General features: G+C 34.9%; 4 protein-coding genes across 8 annotated transcripts; 2 read left to right on the top strand and 2 right to left on the bottom strand.

Annotated features, from left to right (window-relative positions):
• The first annotated feature begins 452 nt into the window (after positions 1–452).
• On the top strand, positions 453–5,693 carry LOC120276017. Of its 5 annotated transcripts, none has more exons than XM_039282758.1 (13): positions 453–601; positions 1,030–1,091; positions 2,035–2,303; positions 2,379–2,453; positions 2,563–2,621; positions 2,722–2,857; positions 3,106–3,202; positions 3,319–3,385; positions 3,647–3,745; positions 3,967–4,065; positions 4,393–4,547; positions 4,787–4,888; positions 5,373–5,693. In XM_039282758.1, exons 3-13 carry the CDS (start codon positions 2,051–2,053, stop codon positions 5,491–5,493), a joined length of 1,263 nt encoding a protein of 420 aa, XP_039138692.1. In that variant the 5' UTR covers positions 453–601; positions 1,030–1,091; positions 2,035–2,050; the 3' UTR covers positions 5,494–5,693. The 5 variants fall into 5 exon arrangements, with proteins under 5 accessions (XP_039138692.1, XP_039138693.1, XP_039138696.1 ...); XM_039282759.1 differs by lacking the exon at positions 453–601 and adding an exon at positions 670–951; XM_039282762.1 differs by lacking the exons at positions 453–601; positions 1,030–1,091 and adding an exon at positions 1,305–1,326.
• Positions 5,694–7,750: 2,057 nt separating this feature from the next.
• On the bottom strand, positions 7,751–10,647 carry LOC120276026 (protein FAR1-RELATED SEQUENCE 5-like). Its single transcript, XM_039282774.1, has 4 exons — positions 10,475–10,647; positions 10,288–10,375; positions 8,141–9,137; positions 7,751–7,845 (listed from the first exon to the last, which is right to left on the bottom strand). The coding sequence occupies exons 1-4, from the start codon at positions 10,645–10,647 to the stop codon at positions 7,751–7,753; spliced, it is 1,353 nt and encodes a 450-aa protein (XP_039138708.1).
• A 1,388-nt stretch (positions 10,648–12,035) lies between these two features.
• LOC120275251 (UPF0415 protein C7orf25 homolog) lies at positions 12,036–16,358 on the top strand. The gene is made up of 3 exons (XM_039281773.1): positions 12,036–13,004; positions 14,062–14,228; positions 16,118–16,358. Exons 1-3 carry the CDS (start codon positions 12,066–12,068, stop codon positions 16,323–16,325), a joined length of 1,314 nt encoding a protein of 437 aa, XP_039137707.1. The 5' UTR covers positions 12,036–12,065; the 3' UTR covers positions 16,326–16,358.
• A 1,450-nt stretch (positions 16,359–17,808) lies between these two features.
• On the bottom strand, positions 17,809–18,638 carry LOC120275846 (NDR1/HIN1-like protein 6). The gene has a single exon (XM_039282560.1). It carries the CDS (start codon positions 18,600–18,602, stop codon positions 17,817–17,819), a length of 786 nt encoding a protein of 261 aa, XP_039138494.1. The 5' UTR covers positions 18,603–18,638; the 3' UTR covers positions 17,809–17,816.
• Between the last annotated feature and the right edge of the window lie 650 nt (positions 18,639–19,288).

Genomic DNA, 19,288 nt, shown 5'->3' with positions numbered 1-19,288 from the left:
AATGTAAAAAAATGTTAGGCATGATGTGATTGGGACGTTTTTTTTTCCACCATTTTTAAGAGCGATGATGGAATTTCACAACATGGGACCCAATCCAAGTGACCTACTAAGGGGTAAAAAAAGTAAAAATGATAAAGGAAGGGTTGTCCGTGGTATTCATAACTTGCAGGGGTTGTTTGGGAAATTTTAAACAGTGTAGGGGGTAAATAGTAATTTTCCCATATATATATTATCGGATCAAATATCCTACCAAACATCCAAACGTGAAAAATAAATAAATAAATAATATATAATTTAAAATAAAATAAAAATACATAGTCTTACTCGAAACAATGTCCCCCGCGTACTCCAGAAGCCACAGTAAAATCCCATAAAAATCAATTAATTAATTAATTAATTAAAATATTAAATAAATAACCCAAAAAAATAGTAAAATCCTTGGAAGCTTACGAAGGCTTCCAGATCGGATCTATATCACCCGAAGAAGTCTGCGTTCAAAGAATCATCGCATCTCTTCCTCGGGAACTCCCAATCCACGCTTCGCCTTCTTAAAAAGCTTCCAGCTTTGGAGGATTTCTCAGCGATGAGATCGGATTTCGACGTAAAAACTCGATCTTGATTGCATTTGATGTGTTTTTTTTTTATGTATTTTTGGTGTGTATTTTTCTTGCCGGATTTGTGCGCATTTGCTTGAATGAGTAGTTTTAGGTGAAGGTGCGGCGCGGATTCCACTTGCTTTTCGTTTACGTCATTGATTCCTTTGCGGGTGTTTGGTGTTTGAAGTTTGCTTTGCTTTGCGTTGCTTTATTTGGCTTTGTCCTGGCTTCTTTATTAAGGGTTTCTAGTGGTGGTGTACTAGTACCTGTGTCGCTTGTGCCAAGTTGAGAGGTTTTTCATGGTGGGTTCTTGGTTGATGGAGATGGAGGACAGGAATTGTGCTTCTTTCTCATGGTTTACATGTGTTTTGGATTCGCTTTTCATTCCTTTATGTTTGGTTTTTTATGCTGACTCTTTGAATCTTTTGTGCAGAGGTTGGGAGGAGGGCAAGGAGGCCTTGCACGGTGTTTTTTCTTCTGATAGTTTGGAAAAAGGTCCAATTTTGCTTCTGTATTCTCGTTCAATTTTAGGTTTTTTTTTTATATTGCGTGTGTGAATCTTCTAGAGTGTTTGCTTGTGAACTAATGCTACTACCCGTGAGCGTTGTGCTTTTTAACTAATTGAGATGGCAAAGGAAAGCAACTTTGTCTTCTTGATTTCTAGGGCAGAGCCTTTTCTTCTTTCTTCTCCTTTGCTGGTGTCTGCTTTTCTTTCTGTTAATATTTTTATGTATGGTCTCTATCTATGTCCTTTTTCTGTTTGGTGCTTTCGGAGGTCCTTTTATGCTTGATTTTTTTTTTTAAATTAAAAGTTTTGTTTGTTTAATTGCTCCTTTTAAAGCTGTTCAACTGTTGAATAGTTTCGCTTTTGTTGTCGCTGCAATGATTTTCTTGTGGTTTGTTTCTCATCGACAACCTACTGCTCTGTTTGCTTGCCCTTGATTAAGTGCATCCTTGAAGAGTATCTTTCCTTTGCTTTGTTGTGGTGTTCTCACTTCTCAGTGGTTCTTTCTTGCGGATTTGCATTCTTATCATTTCTGGTTATTTGTAAAACTGGTGAATCAATTAATAAACCAGCTCTTGTTTGATTTTAATTAATTGGATCTGTTATTGCTTGATTTTGGGTGATGCCCCGTATCTTGAGTATCGCATGAAGTTCAACTGTTTCTCATTTTAATTTTGCTTGCACATGCATTTTATTGATTTTCAAAGAACCTTTTCTCTCCTCTATTTCTATTGCAAGGTCTCTTCTTATGTGTTTGTTTTTGTAAAGTTTCTCGTGGTTGTGCAATTTTCTATTTCTGTTTGATCACTTCTTCTCTTAAGATTGGATTTTGATTGTAATTGGTTGACTATAATGTTGAATATCTACATTCCTTTGTTGCTTGTAATGGAAGCTTATCTTTTGATTATGCTTTTTTTTTCCTTTGTATTATAGAATCTAGCTTTACAATATGGGATGCCTGGTATCAACTCCTGAAGATGAAGGTGGAAACAGGAGAAAGTCTGGAAATATCGGAGAGGTGGCAGTGTTCGTGCCAGGATTACGCATCCCTAAAAGTGTAGATTTCTCTCAGTCATTGGGCGATAGCTTATCAAAGAGTCTAGTGGAACGGCTTTCGGCTCTAAGAGCAAGAATAGTCGTTATGGCTGCCCAAGAGGCGCCAAAAGCAACCAAACCAAAACGGAAAACAGCTACTCAACATGGTATGCAAAATCTGTAATCCTTGCCTTCTTTCTAGTTGCAGCTGGTTAAAGTTAATCTAAAGGCATTTTACACAGGGGGTTCTTCGTTTTCCGATCTTCTTCAGGCTCTTGAAGACTACTTACCAGTTCTGCTTGGATTGGTTAAAGATGGTAATTGAGTGAATTGCTGTCATATTTGGACTGTATCTCTGTCTGTTGTGTCATTAAAGTTAGTCATTTTTCTCCAGCTTTTAGAAATCACTTGTTTTGTAATTCGCAGGCAATAATTTAAAAGATAAGGTGCATTTTGCATGGATTAACCAAGAGGATGACGCCGAGGTACATCTTCAAATTCGATCCTATCTGAAATATTTCCAATGGCACTCCTCTTTAGGAGAAAGTATGAATGGCATGGAAAGCTGATTATGATTGTTTTCAGGAAACAGTCATGGCCAGTGCTTGGTATGAAGTACTCTCAGTTTTACACTTGATGGCTATGCTATGCTTATCGGAGGCAAATGCATTGCTTCTTCCTAAAATGGCCAGTGATGGCTATCAGCAAAAAACATCTGAAGGTGAGTATTGCAATGCTGGGTTTTGGATTAGTTTGCTTTACTGGCATTGAACGCTTCTGATCTGTAACCTGCATAAGTGAAAATTATTAGTTGAGTCTTCTACCTTTCTTAGCAATGTTTGTTTTTTTCTCTCTTCCTGGGCAGTTGAAGTTATTAGACAGTTTTTGCCATTTTCTTCACCTTTTCTGTCACATAATGGTTATCATCACCGGAGCATTTTTTTAGTGTCAGTTTGAATTTTGTTGCAGAAGGCAAGCGGGCGTCTGTTGATATTTTCTTGAAGGCAGCAGGGTATTTGGATTGTGCTATTCGCCATGTTCTTCCTCAAATACCTCCAGAAACCAGGTCAAAAATATAATTTGCCATTTATTTCTTTCTGTTCTCTTTATTTGAACATTTGTCTCATTTATTTTTTTGTTTAACAGCTGAGTATAAAATTATTCTGACAACTTAATTTGCAGGAGTGAGCTTCCGATAGACTTGACTGAGAGAGTGCTGCGAGCTCTCTGCATGCAGGCATTGGGCCAGGTACTTGTTGTAGCAGCTTCTCCAGATTTATCCTGCTATAAGAATTATATCATACATAATTTCGAGTGGTTATCTTAGAGATGCAAATACATGAAAGTCCTTGTTAATATTGTAAATTTTGATTTTTCTCTTCCTATCTCCTCTGTTAATGATTTTACTTTCCAATATTCCATTCAATGTTAGAGCTTCTAGTGAGGTTTGAGAGAGTCTACATTTGAAGGTTCCTCGAGCTAATTTTTTCTGTTGTTGTCCTTGGCATAGTGTGTTGATATTCAACTTGGGATGGCTATTGATAGTCCTAAAGCCACACTAGCTGTGAAACGTCGGTTGGCATGTGAAATGGTGAAGTATTGGAAACAGGTACCGGTAATTATTCTTTTGTTATCAAATAGCCATTTATTTTCCAGAAGATATCAACTGTAGGATTGTTAATATGTCTGTAATTCCATTCAATCAATATGGCAATATACACTGGGATAAAAAAACTACAATTGAATGTTTATTAACTACCATCATTGCTCATTTGCATTTCCTTTTTAGTTTATCAACTAATTTTACGAAGATGATTTTATTCTCTACAGGCACAGGATGATATCACACATTTTTCATCGCTTTCTTTTAGCAATGGGTGGGGACAAAAGCATTGGCTCTTTGTTAAATGGAAATATCTCGAAGCGAAAGTACGTCCAACTTTTCCCAATCATTTGAATATCTTTCATTAAACATCCAAAACTTGTGTAATTTATGCATTTTTATGATTCGAACAACATCAAAGGAACCGAAGAATTTGAAGGACTATAATACCCTCATGCAAATTTAAGAGCTATAACCTGCTTTAATTTTCTTTTCAGTTATATCATTCTTATCATGAATTTAGTCAGACGATTACCGACTTTTGTAGATCTCCTGTTTTTCTATTGCTTTACATGTATTGAATGTTTATATATATATATATATATATATATATATATATATATATATGTATGTAACTCTTTTGGATAAACCAGGCTGCTGCTTATTACTACCATGGACTGATCCTCGATGAGGGCAACACCGAAAAATCTCATGGAATGGCTGTGGCCGCTCTACAAGCTGCCGAAGAATTTCTGAAAGAAGGAAAAAAAACTTGTGAAAACTTTAATGCCACAATTCCCATATCAAGGTTTGTTTTTAAAGGATTTTATAATTATATATATATATATATATATATATATATATATATCTGCTGCTCTTGTATCTCGCATCGACTTATGTTTTTGTTGGACCTCTAAAATAAATGCTCGAACAACAATCATCAACCGAGTATTGAAGTGATTTGTGAACACTTAAGATTGTATTAATAAATATCAGTTTTCGGTTATCTTGTATTTACGTCTTTCTCTGGTTAATTTTTTTTTACAGGAGTCCATATTTATCAGGATCGATGAAGTATCTGTCGGAGAAAATTCCTAAAGATACAGCGAGCAAAGTCCGGATCAATCGAGATCTGTACAGCCATGAGAGGTGCAAACCTTTTTGGTTTTACTTCGATATCGATCTTTTGTCTATTAAACTTCAATAGATTATTTATCTGTCTGTCGATATTTTCACGCTCATGATACTTTTTTAATTGCCAAATAGTCCCTCTTCTTTTATTGACTTAATTTTTAGCCCCCGTTGGTCACCTCCTTATTACTTCTTTTGCTTGTATTACCAAAAACAACCTTGTCATTTTGAAAAGCCAGTTATTGTCATCCAAATTGTTTTGAATTCGAAACCCTAATTTTTTTTCTTAGAAGAAAAAAAAAATTTAACGTCTGAACCAAACACAGATATAATTGATTCTTAGATTTGGAATATCAAACTTTGTGACTTTGCATTAATGTTTCTATCTTGAGCTATAAAGCTTTGAAATTTGAACTTTGAAGGGTGGATCATGTTATTGACGATAAATTTTTCGACTTCTGACTCTAGTCATATACATTTTGGTGGATCATGTTCATCACAGGATCATCGAGACGGCCCCGACCTTGCCGGATTTTGCATTGGCACTAAAACCCGACGACTACCAACTTCCTCCGGTAGATCCATCCTGGAACAAAGACGACGGCAATCAGAAAAAAGACTAGAGAACTTGTACCCAAAAAAAAAGGCGAAAAAGAGGATATAAATCATATGCTGTTTGTTCAGCTTGCAAGAGCACATTGTGTCAATGTGTTGTGCCCAATTGTAATTTATGTTGTGCCTTCTTTTCCACTCACACATAATGGCTTTGCTTGCATGTGGGAAGGCTTTGTTTGTGTATTGTAAAGCATGTAAGTTATTAAAATGAATAAAAGAGCATCCCCACAATCTTGCCCATTTTATAAGGAAAAAAAAAATTCTTGTTCAATGTGATATCTTGTATTTTTCTTTCCTTCACTTTTTTTTTTAAAATTTTTATTTTGATTTGTTGAATACTCCTTTTTCCGTTTTAGATGGATTAAGAAAGTCCGTTAAATTTAATTGTAAATCTAAAATTTATAAAAAGTTATACTCCATTTGGTTTTTTTACATGTCATATATTTAAGAAATTTGTGGGATATTAAATATTTTTTTTTAAAAATTTACTTTATATATTTAATGTATTTCTACAACTTTCAATAAATTATTTAATTATATATTTTTTTGAAGCATATTTTAAATAATGGTAAAGTTGAAAAGTTAATACAATTTAACTAATTTTAATTGATTTTCCTTAATTTATGTGAATTTAGTAAAATGTGCAAGTAAAAAAAGGGTTCATCTCGCCTGGTTTCATAACCAGGCGAGTCCTTGGTCAACCATTTAGAGATTGACAACAGTCTGCATCAGATGACACCACGTGGCAAAAAAAAATTATGAATTCTCTTTGACGGTGACGACGGTCAACAAAACAAAGAGAGCGGGAAAATTTGGGAAATGAAAATCCTCTCATCTGGGTTCATCTCCACTAACCAAAACCTCTTCATCCTCTCCTTCTTCTCCTTCTACTCTACCGTCGCTGCCTCTGCCGCATCACCTTGCCGACTTCGAATCCGGCGAGACAATCTCCTTCTTTGACCTCCTCTCTTCGGTGAGACCTACAGATCTCTCCATGACCACCGATGCGCAGATGGAGTTGAATGGGTTCACTGGGAGGCCATACTCTCGCAGGTACTACAAGCTCCTAGAGAAGCGGAAGAAGCTGGGGCCCATAAAGAGAAGTTCCTTGATGCTCTCGCCAAGCACCAGATCGTCGTCGTTGCCGCCGGGAGTGGATCAGGGAAGTCCACCCAGGTGCAGAATCCTCCTCTTTTATCTTCCTCATTTGTTCAGAATCAAGGATTTGTGTAATGTTTGCCTGGTTGAAGTTGGAAATCCTTTTGTTTATGGTGTGAGTTTGTACATTTAGAATGAATGTTGTTTTGTCCAGATAAAACTTTTGCTTTCCCTTCATGTATGTATTGAAGAGCTACATATGAGCTCAATTCTGTGGGTTTTGGTTGAAAAACCTTGTCTTGAGATTGTTGTGAATATGATTCTTGGACAAGGTTATGCAGTTTTACGTTCTTTATGGGGATATAGAACATTTAATTTCTAGGTTTTTTAAAAATCAATTTTGGGATGAAAATGCTGGTTTCTTCTGCTTTTCGCTTTCAGAGTTTGATGTTGATAATATTCTACATCAAAGAAAGAAATGGTTTTTAATCAATAGAACTGATTATAGGACTGAATTCTTATGACAATAAAGTTGTTCATGCTGTGATTCGGATTAGTTGATATTGAGATGGAGTGGAAATGCAGGATCATTGCTGACTTTTAGAAGTTGACTTGGGTGCAAAATAATTATAGAATTAATAAACAATGGAGATTCTTTCATCCAATGGCTGCAATATATGCCAGAGAAACCCAGGTTGGACAAACTCTGGATTTGGTGGTCTTCTTTATCTAAGTGTTCACTGTACTAGCATCTCTATAATAGCAGGCTACACATAATTGCTGGTAACATGTCGAGTGCTCTCTATATTATTTTCTTTTCATGGTCTGTATGCATTTGATAGAGTTTTCCCTTGAGATCTTCTGAACTTTATGGTGCATTGTTCCCATCCATTCCATTCAACATTGTTAATTGAACAACAGAAGAAGATTTTCAAGGCTGCTCCACCCTCAACAAGGAAGGGTGGCCCTGTTGGAAGGAAAGTGCATACAGGAGATCAGGATGCTACCGAAGGTCAGTATCTGGGAAATGCTACAGGCTCTACACAAAGAAGTTTCTCGAAGCTTGTCAGCCACATACATCCCCAGAGATTTTACAAGCAGGATGTAATGAAACAAACATGCTCATAAACAATTGTATTTTACAAAATGATTCCATTCACTGGACTTTTAAAAAATCAAAGGACAAAATGATTCTTTCAAAAGTACATCTTCATCAGCAAGATTACTTAAGGACAATTCTTTAGGATAATTGCTACCAATACCTGCATAAAAGTGAACAAATGTCAGTCACAATAGGCAACTAGAAATGCTTTCTTCTCTCATAGCCACTTGGATACAAATCAAGTTACTTACATATTATGACCACCTCCATACACCTCTTAACTCCTAAATAAAAATCAACTCAATTTTTCTCCCTCCAATGGATCACCTGCAAGGCAGCACAAAAAAAGGAATTTTACAAGGATTATTTTTTTAAAACGTGTTGGTATTATAATTCAATAAAAAAATATCACTCACGAGTTCTTTTCTTCTTCTTCTTCGATTGCTCTAGTGGACCTTTGATTCTTTTAGTGCTACGACCTCCACGACTTGGCTTATGCCTTATAGCTAATCCTCTAGCATCAGAGTAGTCACAAGTTAAATTATGATTATATACATCATCTGTTGATAGACAATCTTCCCTTCCTGAGTGAGACATCTTCACAATATCCTTCACCTTCGCATCAAGCACAAAATAATGACGCACCACCTCTTTATAAGCTTCTTCACATTTAGATGCTTCTGAAATTAATTTTTGATAACGATGGCACATATCCATGTATCTCTTGCTTTTTGCCACAATAGGATCCTCTTCCGCCATGGTAGAGACAAAAATACAAGTATCAATATCTCGTGCTTTCCTAGTCCATCTTTTCAATATATACTTACTAGGAAGCACAAATTTCTGATTTACATCCAAGACACGCAACATGTGCATACAAGGAATCCCTGAAAAGTCAAATTTTTTACAACTACACTCAATTGTCTCATTTGAGGAATCAAATGTCACTACACTAGCATGATGAGGAGCATCAACATGGATAGCCTTGTAGGTCTTCGAATGATTTCTTTCACTTAATAATTCAACCATCACATAAAGAATCTTATTGTGTTCTTCCTTCAACTTTTGGAAAATATTAGGAGTATACAATTGCACCATTTGTCTCAAGATCGGGCACAACTCCTTTGATGATATTGATTGATCCATCATCTTGTAATCTTCTTGAAGTTCTGCATACCGCCTATCTTCAAGAACTCTCTCAAATTGTTCAAAAAATCTTGCTACCCCGAGTTTTGATGTTAAGTAATTCCTCAATAGACTATTAAAGCTCTCACTTCTTTGAGTGCTCATCATGTTTCCACAAAAAATATGCCGACCATATACCATAGCCCATTTTTTCCTTTCTCCAAATAATTTCAAAAGCCATGGGTTCTCTCTTAAGTTAAATTTTTCAAGTAAATTTTCCCATGCTTCAAGAAAAGATGCTTCATCTTCATAGTCATATATAACATGCTGAAATGCAATAGCAAAAGTGCGCATACCGGAAAAATACATGTGCCAAAATGTTTAGCGACATTTTTGATATATATGCCAAATGCAAAGACGATGATGAGTAGTTGGTAAAAGCCACCACTATTGCTTTCGCCATTGCGAAAGACTTTTGATCGGTTAGAATAGTACTCGGATGTTTCCCATTCATCACCCTTACAAATGTTTGAAATAGCCAAACAAATGATTCCACGTTCTCTTGATATAGAAGTGATGCACCAAAGACTATTGTTTGTCCATGATTATTAATCCCCAATAATGGAGCAAAAGGTCTTTCATAGTTATTTGTTCGGTGAAAGTGGTATCAAAGGTAACCACATCACCAAAAAAACTTCATAATCGGATCTTCCTTTCCCATCAGCCCAAAAAAATATTTGTAATCATTCCTTCATCATCCAATTGCATGTCATACACAAAAAAGTGGATCTTTAACCCTCATCATATTGAAATATTGCATTATCACTTTATGGAGACCCTTCTCTACTTGTTTCTCCAATTTTTTCCCCAAATGGTTTTCAATGTCTTTTTTCATAAAACCCACATTCGACCGACCTCCAACCATCTTGTTTTTGCAACTCATATATTTCATTGGTGTAAGTCCCGCCTTGTAAGCCAATTCTAATTGTGTTGCTTGAGCTTCACTAATTTTCCGGTGTGATCGTAACATATGTGCAAACTCTTTACGTGCAAGTTCATGATTATGTTGCCCTTCAAAAACTTGATACTATAAACATTCCGCTATCTTCTCGTGAAATTATCATATGTGCCAAACAACTCGTTCTTGTCTCCGCTCGATGAATTTTTCAAATTTTTCATACCTCTTATCTTGAGTACGTTTCCCTTTTTTTAGAACAACAAAAATCTTCTACAATGTATCACACCATCTTTGTTTCTCTTAACCCATCCTTTTCTTATGCTAAATCCAACGTTCAATGCATATGCATTGTAAAAAGAGTATGCTTCTTCCTCGGTACCAAAGGTCTTACCCAATTTAGGGTTATCATCATAAAAATATGTCATCATCCTATTGTGAAAAAAATAAAAGCGCTTATTATTTTTTTAAATTATTAATATTATGCATCTAATTATACTAATTATTAAATTATAAACTAACCTTCTCCTTCTCCATGTCATAGATACATTGGTTCACATTTTCATCTCCTTCATCAAGTTCTATCATATTTTCCTCCGAATGATATTCCCTATTTTAAACCAAATGACAATAACATAAATAACTTAGCCAAGTTCACTAATTTTGCTTCTATAAAAACCAGTGAGTAATATATTTTTTAAATACATACCAATCAAAGCTTCCTACTACAGAGCTTTTCATTTTTAAGCTCCCATCCTTCAAACTTTCCACTGCATAACTTTCCTCTACCAAGATTTGTGGTACCGAGTTTGCCACCACCGAGCTTCCAACAACATCAATAGGATTAATAGAGAGTAAAAGATCTAAGCCATTCGGTTCCATTTGACATAGTTGATGCTTCAAATTGTCTCCCATATCTAAATAATAAAAATTTCTAATTAGTACAAAATTAAAACAAGGATTTACTGTGAAATTTCAAGAACTAATATAAATTTGTTGATGGATGAGCTAAGATATTGCAAGTCTGTCCAAACTAAATCATGAAAAAGAAATGCTTTAATGGATAAAACCAATATCTTTGCAGGTGAAACAGATAGAGTACCAGAAATTCCTGGCAAATGGCAATGTCCACTTTAATGGAAATCCCAAAAGCTATCCACTTTAATGGAAATCACAGAACTGATCTTTTTCCTTCACTCTGTCTCTCTAAATCATATCCAGGAGACTTGAGAAAAGCCAAAAAAGAGGCAAAATTAACTGAAGATGGGGCTAAAATTGTGACAAACAGACCTCAAAATTCTCAAATTTGAAACTAGGAGAAGAGACTTGGAACCCTACCTTCAAATCTAGGTTTCAATGAATTCATGGTGCGCTACGAAGAGGTTGCCGGTGAAGGAGATTGTCTCGCCGGATTCGAAGTCGGCAAGGTGATGCGGCAGCGGTAGCGGCGGTAGAGTAGAAGGAGAAGAAGGAGAGGATGAAGAGGTTTTGGTTAGTGGAGATGAACCCAGATGAGAGGATTTTCATTTCCCAAATTTTCCCGCTCTCTTTGTTTTGTTGACCGTCGTCACCGTCAAAGAGAATTCATAATTTTTTTTTTGCCACGTGGCGTCATCTGATGCAGACTGTTGTCAATCTCTAAATGGTTGACCAGGGACTCGCCTGGTTATGAAACCAGGCGAGATGAACCCGTAAAAAAAGATGGGAGGAAGTATTAATTTTTCAAAATTACTCTTATTTAAAATATGATTTAATAAAATGTGCTACATTAAATATATAAGTAAATTTAGAAACTAATATTTAATGCTTTATAAATTTTCTACATTAACAAGTAAAAAACATCGAAGATGGACAGGAGCAGTATTTTATGCCCCAAGTGTATTTATGTAAAATTATAAGGTTCTGAATGCATAAACAAAAAAAGACAGTGTGTAAATTTAGAATTTACAGAGATACATCCAAAAAAATGAGGAGTATTAATTTTTCAAAATTATTCTTATTTAAAATATGATTTAAAAAAATATGGAGTTGAATATGTCTGTTAAAAATAAAAAAATATATTAAATATTTAAGTAAATTTAGAAACTAATATTTAATGCTTTATAAATTTCCTACCAAAGAAGGATCGGAGGGAGTTTTTTGTGCCTCAAATGTATTTACTATTTATGTAAAACTATAAGGTTTTGTATGCATAAACCAAAAAACAGTGTGTGTAATTTTAGAAATTACGGGGATATATCCGTAAAAAACATGCGGAGCTATTTAAAAGGTTTGCCGGAACGAAGCTCGGCAAAACCCTCATGGAGCTTCCCGGCGACACTGCGAACCCTACTTCGGATCCCACCGGCGGCGAGGTCGCCGGAGACGACGAAGTCTTGCGGTTGAAGAGGCGGTGCACGTCCCTCCGCCTCCTCCTCGACCAACCCTTCCCCTCCTCCAAGATCTCCCTCTCATCAAAGCTCACCCTTCTCCGCCTCCTCGACGCTGAGCTCCGCTTCCTTTCCAGCATCCCTCTTGATCGCCGGCGCCGGCCCATCTCCTCCAATATTGGCTACCTTGAATCCCTTGCCCGCATCGTCCTCCATCCCTCCGTCACTTCCATCTCCCGCCTCTCCAGACCACTCCCGGCCGCGCCACTCCCTGTACACCTCGACCTCGTCTGCACCGTCCACCGCTCTCCAGCTTGGCTGCTTGTCTCTGATCGTAACCCCAAACACGTCTCCTGGCTCCCCTCTTGCCGCCACAAGGGCCTCCGGCAAAGAATAGAACGGGTCGTCTGCGCCGCTCGCTCCGCTCTTGCTCTCAAGCCGGAATCCGTCATTCTTGTCTTCTCCCATGGGATTGGTGATGAGATTGTGGATAAGCTTGAGAATGAGTTTGGGGCTGTGGAGATTGACCTTTTTAAAGAGTTGGAGGATGGGTGGATTGATGTTCTGATGCTTTGTGGAAAAGATCGGGCATTTGAGATTAAGATTGGGGTGGATTCTGGCAATGGGTTGAGAGGCTTGGGTGATTTGGAAGATGACTATGAGGTTTGTTCTGGTGAAGAGTTTGATTCTCTGGTTTCTTCGATGAGAGTTGGTGGTGTAGGTTCTGTGGATGTTGTTAATTTTGATACCACTGCATTGGTTGCTATGGTGTCTGGGATAAGCAATGGTGGTGCTGAGCAGTTGTTGAATGGGCCACAGGATGATATAAGGAGAAGGTTCAAGGGCAATTATGAGTTTGTGATAGCACAGGTAACATATTGATGCTTTGCGAGTATATATGCTTCTCCTTGATTGTTTATGTACAAATGCTTGCTTGGAATGAATCCATGGGCTCTTTGGTTTAGGAGGCTTTATTTGCAGTGTGATGATTCCTTGGACTAAGTGTGAATTTTTGCTTGTTTTGATGTTGAATGTGGTAGAGTTATATGATTTTGCAATTCACTGTATGCCATTGTTTTTACTTGTTTGATCAGATGTGTGTAGAGAGAACACCATGTGAGTTACTAATCAAATTTATGTAGTATTCAGGATGTGGGTTCATAACTTTCATCAAGAGTAAACCCATATTGCTGCTGATATTTGTTGTTTTGGTGACAATATGAATTGCTTGATCATGACTTTTGTTTATGTACAAATGGTTGCATTGGATAAATGAATAATTTCTAAGTTGCTCGAATTACCATGCCAGCTCTAAAATACTTTAAGTTGATTATTCTTATAGGGCTAGTTTTGAAGCATTGTTGTTGTGATGTTGAATGTGCTAAAGTTATATGATTTTGCAAAATTGTTTATACTCTTCACATTTCCTAAGGTAGAATTCTTCATGAACTGCTTTATAAGAGCAAAAAAGCATCCTTTCTCATGAAGAAAGTAAATAATTAGTTTAGAATGCTAATTGTATGTCTCCACATACTTGTACCTTGACTCATCTTTCTATCGTGGATTTATCGATGACTAGGAATTTTGCCCTATGTCTATGTGTTTTCCTGTTATAAGCCTTTAAAATAAAATAAAATATCAACTCTTATGGTTTTGCCTTCTGTTCATGGTAATCTAAGAATATTTTACTCATTTAATTCAAGTGGATTGACTAAGTGAGAGTTGGCTCTTTAAAGGATTTGATACCACAAATTTAAATCTGGTTGTTTGTGGGTTCATTGCATTGTGGTGTTTGTGTTTTTATTTAGTGATTGTCTATTGTTAGTGTGATGTGTCGTGCTTCTATAATTACAATTTTGTCTCATCTGAATTATTCATATTGATGGTCATCTAATAATTATTTAACTATCTTGTTTCCTATCTTCAGGTAATGTCTGAACTACAAGATCCAATTCTTGCTCAGATGAGGAATGCGATAGCTGGAAAGAAAGGTATCATCTGTGAAAGTGTATGCTCAGAGTTTAAGGAGCTTGTTTCAATGTGTGGAGGGCCCAACGAAAAGTTGAGGGCAGAGCAACTATTAAAACTCCTTGTGTAAGTTTCCTGAGCAACAGTTGCCTTTTATGCTGGGTACTTAGTAGAAGCTAGTGAATGTCATCTGCCATCCATTTTTAACTCTCATTTTTCCAAAACCTATTTTAAATGCTCCTCAAAGTGCAAAATGCGTCAACCTACTTCTTGTTATGTTCTTTATGATTGTAGATTACTTCAGTTTAGAACTTTTAATTTGTTCCAAATTGTTGGAGTCCAACCTTCTTTGCAAGTTTATTGTCTTATGACAAAATTGAACTTATTAGCTTGGAAATTTGTGAAAGTAATTCACTGACATTATATTATTAGGTTTTTCCAATTCATTGAGTATTTATCAAAGGACACGTTTGCATTATGACCTATAATGCTTCTGATGCTTTTTAACATGAGTGGTGCCTACAAGATTCCATTAACCCAAAACCAATTATAACCAAAAGAATAACTGGTTCTCCTAATTGATTTTCTTTTCGATTTCTGGGTGATTTTTTATTGGATTATCTTCTATATGTTCCTTGTGATCTAGGGATTCTAACATTTGCTTTTGCATCAGTGTCTGATAATACTATGGCCTATCCAAAGCTTGGTTAGCATGTTCATATAAATGCAACATTAAAATTTGAGCTTTCTTACTGCAGTTTTTCTTTATATATGTTTCCACTCATGTTTGTCATGTTTTAAGTAGAACACATAGTCTGCAAACATGACTGAAGGACACTCTCTTTCATGGTTTTTTTTTTCTGGCGTACATATCATAAAATGGATAGTTGTGATTATACCTCTGTATGAACCTTATTTGGTTTTATACCCGTACAAAATTATTGGTATTCGTTTATCTACCACTATGAGTAGAAGTCAACTAAAAAATTTCATAAAAAGGGGCCAGTCTACCTCTCACTTTCTTCTCTTCATCGATCATGGGTGAATACAACAGTCAAGGATAAATCAGGCTTTTGATAGGATTTTAAAGTTATTTTTAACCACAAGGATATATAAGCAAATGAAAGTGTTTTGTGGGGGAATATAAGCAATTTGATTGTTAGAAGGGCATATTAGTAATTATTCACTCCTATAGGGGTGAACAAGCAATTTTCTCTATTTTCTTTTATGTGTAACCTAACCAGGAAAGCCCAAGCACCCACCTATTGATCCAGGAAACAACTCTCAGAAATCTTGTTCCCTATCTTGGATTTATTGTAACCACTTTAGTGTTCAAACAAGTATTACTTTTGGCTGATTTGTCAATGTTTAACCTTTTTTAACTTAACCTGATTGTCTCAATTACACCTTTATTATTATTATATAGCCAATTATTTAAAGTTGTACAAATTTTCTTGATGTATGCTTTCACTCTCATTTCAGATAAGCATGATCTATAAACTTGACAAACATATATATATATATATATATATATATATATATATATATATATATATATCTTTTTAATGTTTCTATGCATAATGTGACAATGGAGAACCTAATTAGGTATATAATGCTCATATTTTCTTCTGGATTTGTCAAACAAGTAAACTTTTCTATCTTGACATTCTTGTCACAATTATTTGGTTGTAATTGTGACATCTACATATCATATTGTGCAAAACTGCAGAAAATGCTTCTTGATGTATTATATCACTTGTATTTGAAGTAAACATGATTTATAAACTTGACAAAAAAGAATCCTTTTTTATGTAAATGTGACCATAAAATTATGTATATCATGTTCATAAATTCCTGTTTTGATTGCCCAGAAGTATACTCTTTTTTAACTTGGAACTGTTTGACCAAATCAAATTAGCATTGCTGTGATGTTTACATTTATAGGCTATGATTTTTTAATGCTAAAACATTGCTGAAATTTGATTTTTTTTTAAAAAATTGATTTGGCTTTGCAGGATTGTACCAGATTGCCCTTCCACACGATTAATGGATTTACCGACAACGAGAAAAATAGCTTTAAAGAACAAGGTTGTTTTTGGTACTGGGGATTACTGGCATGCTCCTACTCTCACTGCAAACATGGGATTTGTGAGAGCTATACAACAAACTGGTATGTCTTTGTTGATTATTGAACATAGACCTCGTGCATTAACTGGTGATTAATATCAAAAATATAAAATCAACATTATGAGATTATATATGTATATATATATAATACTACTTATAAGTTTTGGCCAAAGATTTTATTTATTTATATGAAAAGTTTCTTCTTCATATATATACCTGATCAACGGATGAAATGTTAGTGAAATGTCTTCTCTACTCTTTATATACAAATATATTTACATGATATTTTATAAACAATTGTGCATTATATATTTTTTTTTAATTTTTTTTTGTTATAATTATATATAGAAATACTTATAACGATGAAAGCTGTGGAAGAAAGTATTTGTTTTTCTTAAAAATTAATGATTTTGTGCGGTGGAGTATGTCTCAAATTTATTTGTTGTATGTTTTTTTGTTGGGCATAGATGTAGGGGTAAATATGTCAAAAAACAAATAGAAGAGATAATTGCTGTATAACTCATAATAAATTGCTAATTATCTTTATAAAAAAAAAATCTAATGTACCTCGAAATATTTATATTTGTTTATCCCGTAATAAAGTGAGGGTAGTTTTATCTTTTTAATAAAATTTATTAAATTATATGGTATAGAATTAAATAAATAAATGTGACTTTTTCAAAGTATTACACAACAAGACATAAACAATCAATTTTCTAGTGCTTTGATTTTTAGGGTTTGGACAATGAAATAAACAAATGCTAAACTTGTGGGACTTGACTAAGTCTTCAAAATTAATTTAAACTTTTGAAAAACTAGTATTTTTCTTCATGGACTTAATCCACTTGTTCAACAACCGCTACCTACTCTTTTTGCAAACTTCTCACTTTCCTACACGCCAAACTTGCTAGACTTCCATCCGGCATGATCACTTACACAAACATATATATATATATATATATATATATATATAATATTTATATATAATATAATATGAAGATCTATCGTTTTAAATGTCTTAAAAATAGCGGTTTGATAGTAATCTAACGGTCATGATTCATTTATAAATAACATCAAACAATATTATAGAGCAGTATATATTACTCAAAAATAATAATTTATGTAGTATATATAAACAGTAGCTGTTGGATCTCTAATGAACAGTAAATATATGTTCATAAATAACTTAAACCCATATTAAAAATAATATAATATATTTAAAATTTAAATTATAATCCAAAAACGTATCAACTAGAACTTGGTTAAACAATGGCATATTATTAAAACTATATTTTTCTAATAAAAATTATCAATATCTATCAATAAATTATTACAATCATGAGCAATATGCCAATAACAATAATAAAGAAAAACACCAATGCATTTTCACCATTAAAAAAAAAACATGCATATATATATATATATATTCACATCAATAATAATCTCTCATAACATGTGTATACATATATCAATACAAATAAAAACCAAAAAAAACGCACCATAAATCGGAGAATCCAAAACTCCAATTATTATTCATCTAAAAAATATATATATAAAAAAAAGAATAAATAAATAAAAATAAATAAATCAAAGTTTTAATTTAAACTTACAACTACTAGTCTTAATACTAATCGGACTCCCAACATTTAAACTATTAACGGTAACGTCACAAGTAACCCTCGCCGTTACTTTCCAAAGTTTCAAAGCCCCAAACTTAACTTTAACGGGAACGTTACCTTTAAAAACTAACGGCACGTTACCGGCTTGTTGCTGCGCCGTTAACTCACTAACGAGTTGGGAATCAACCTTAACGTCGCCATTTAACGGCACCGACATCACCGTGGTATTCCGATGACCTTGATAAAAAACGGGGAACTCGCCGGAGCAAAGGTTGGTATCGGAGTAGAAGACATTCAATTCACTGCCGTCAAGATAATAAATCCCAATTTTCTTGTTTGGATTGATGGCAGTGACATTGACATTGAAAATAGCGTTGATGTGGAGATCGGTGTTGACAGTGAAAGCGGAAATTGTGAGGCGATTGACGGAGTATTTGGGGAGTTTAGGGTCGAAAATCCAGTAGAGGATGCCGGCCGTGGCGGCGATGGCGACGATGAGGAGGATGAGGAGGAGGAGAGACCAGCAAAGGCATTTGCAGAAGCAGGAGCGGCGGCGTTTGGGAGGAGGGAGATGAGAAAGAGGGATGGAACGTTGAAAAGGGGGATTAGGGTTAGGGTTAGGGTTTGGGGGATGAAGGGGGGTTTTTTCGGAGGTGGTTTGGTGGCGGGGAACGAGAGGGGCGGAAGGGGCGGTGGCGGACTCGAGGTCTAGTGGATGGATGCGTTGATGGTCCGTGGTGGTGGTGGTAGCCATGGATGAGGGAGTTGTAGAAGAAGAGATGAGAATGGAAGGATGGATATAAGCAAGAAGATGGATGTATATATATATAGTACAATAATAATAATTTATTATTATTAATATATATATATAATAATGTATGGTATATAATAATAATATAATATTTATAAAGTCAGAGTTGGGGGGCTGTGGGGGAATTTGGACTTTTTGGGAGGGGAGGGATGTGGGGGAGGGGAGAGAAAGGGAGTTGGGGTTTTTTGGAGGTTTTGGTGACCTAATTATTGTTGGGGTTTATTTTATTTATTGCTATTATTATTATTATTATTATTATTAGGGAAAATTTTGATTAAATTTTGCAACTTTGCAAATATCCTCTTTAGTTTATCTGATATTTCAATTTTTTAGATAGATCATCTTTATTCAGTTTACTTATTTTTCAGTTCTTGTATTTCATATTGTCAGTTTATTTTAATTAAAAATCTAATTTTGCTCTACTTACATAGGTGGAATCAAAGGGGGCAAGGGGTTCTTGAGCACCTCCTTGCCTATTAAAATGAATATATATATATATATATATTATTAAAAATTTATATATGAAAGTGATAATTTTTTAATTTATTTTAAAATTTTACCTGCACTATTTAAAATAAATTAAATGAAAACAATAAAATCATTGAGTGATAATAACAACTAAATTTATG

This window comes from Dioscorea cayenensis, chromosome 14, assembly GCF_009730915.1.
Source record: "Dioscorea cayenensis subsp. rotundata cultivar TDr96_F1 chromosome 14, TDr96_F1_v2_PseudoChromosome.rev07_lg8_w22 25.fasta, whole genome shotgun sequence".
Taxonomy (NCBI): domain Eukaryota; kingdom Viridiplantae; phylum Streptophyta; class Magnoliopsida; order Dioscoreales; family Dioscoreaceae; genus Dioscorea; species Dioscorea cayenensis.
Note: the sequence above shows the minus strand (reverse complement) of the source record. Positions and strands in the feature narration are given on the sequence as shown.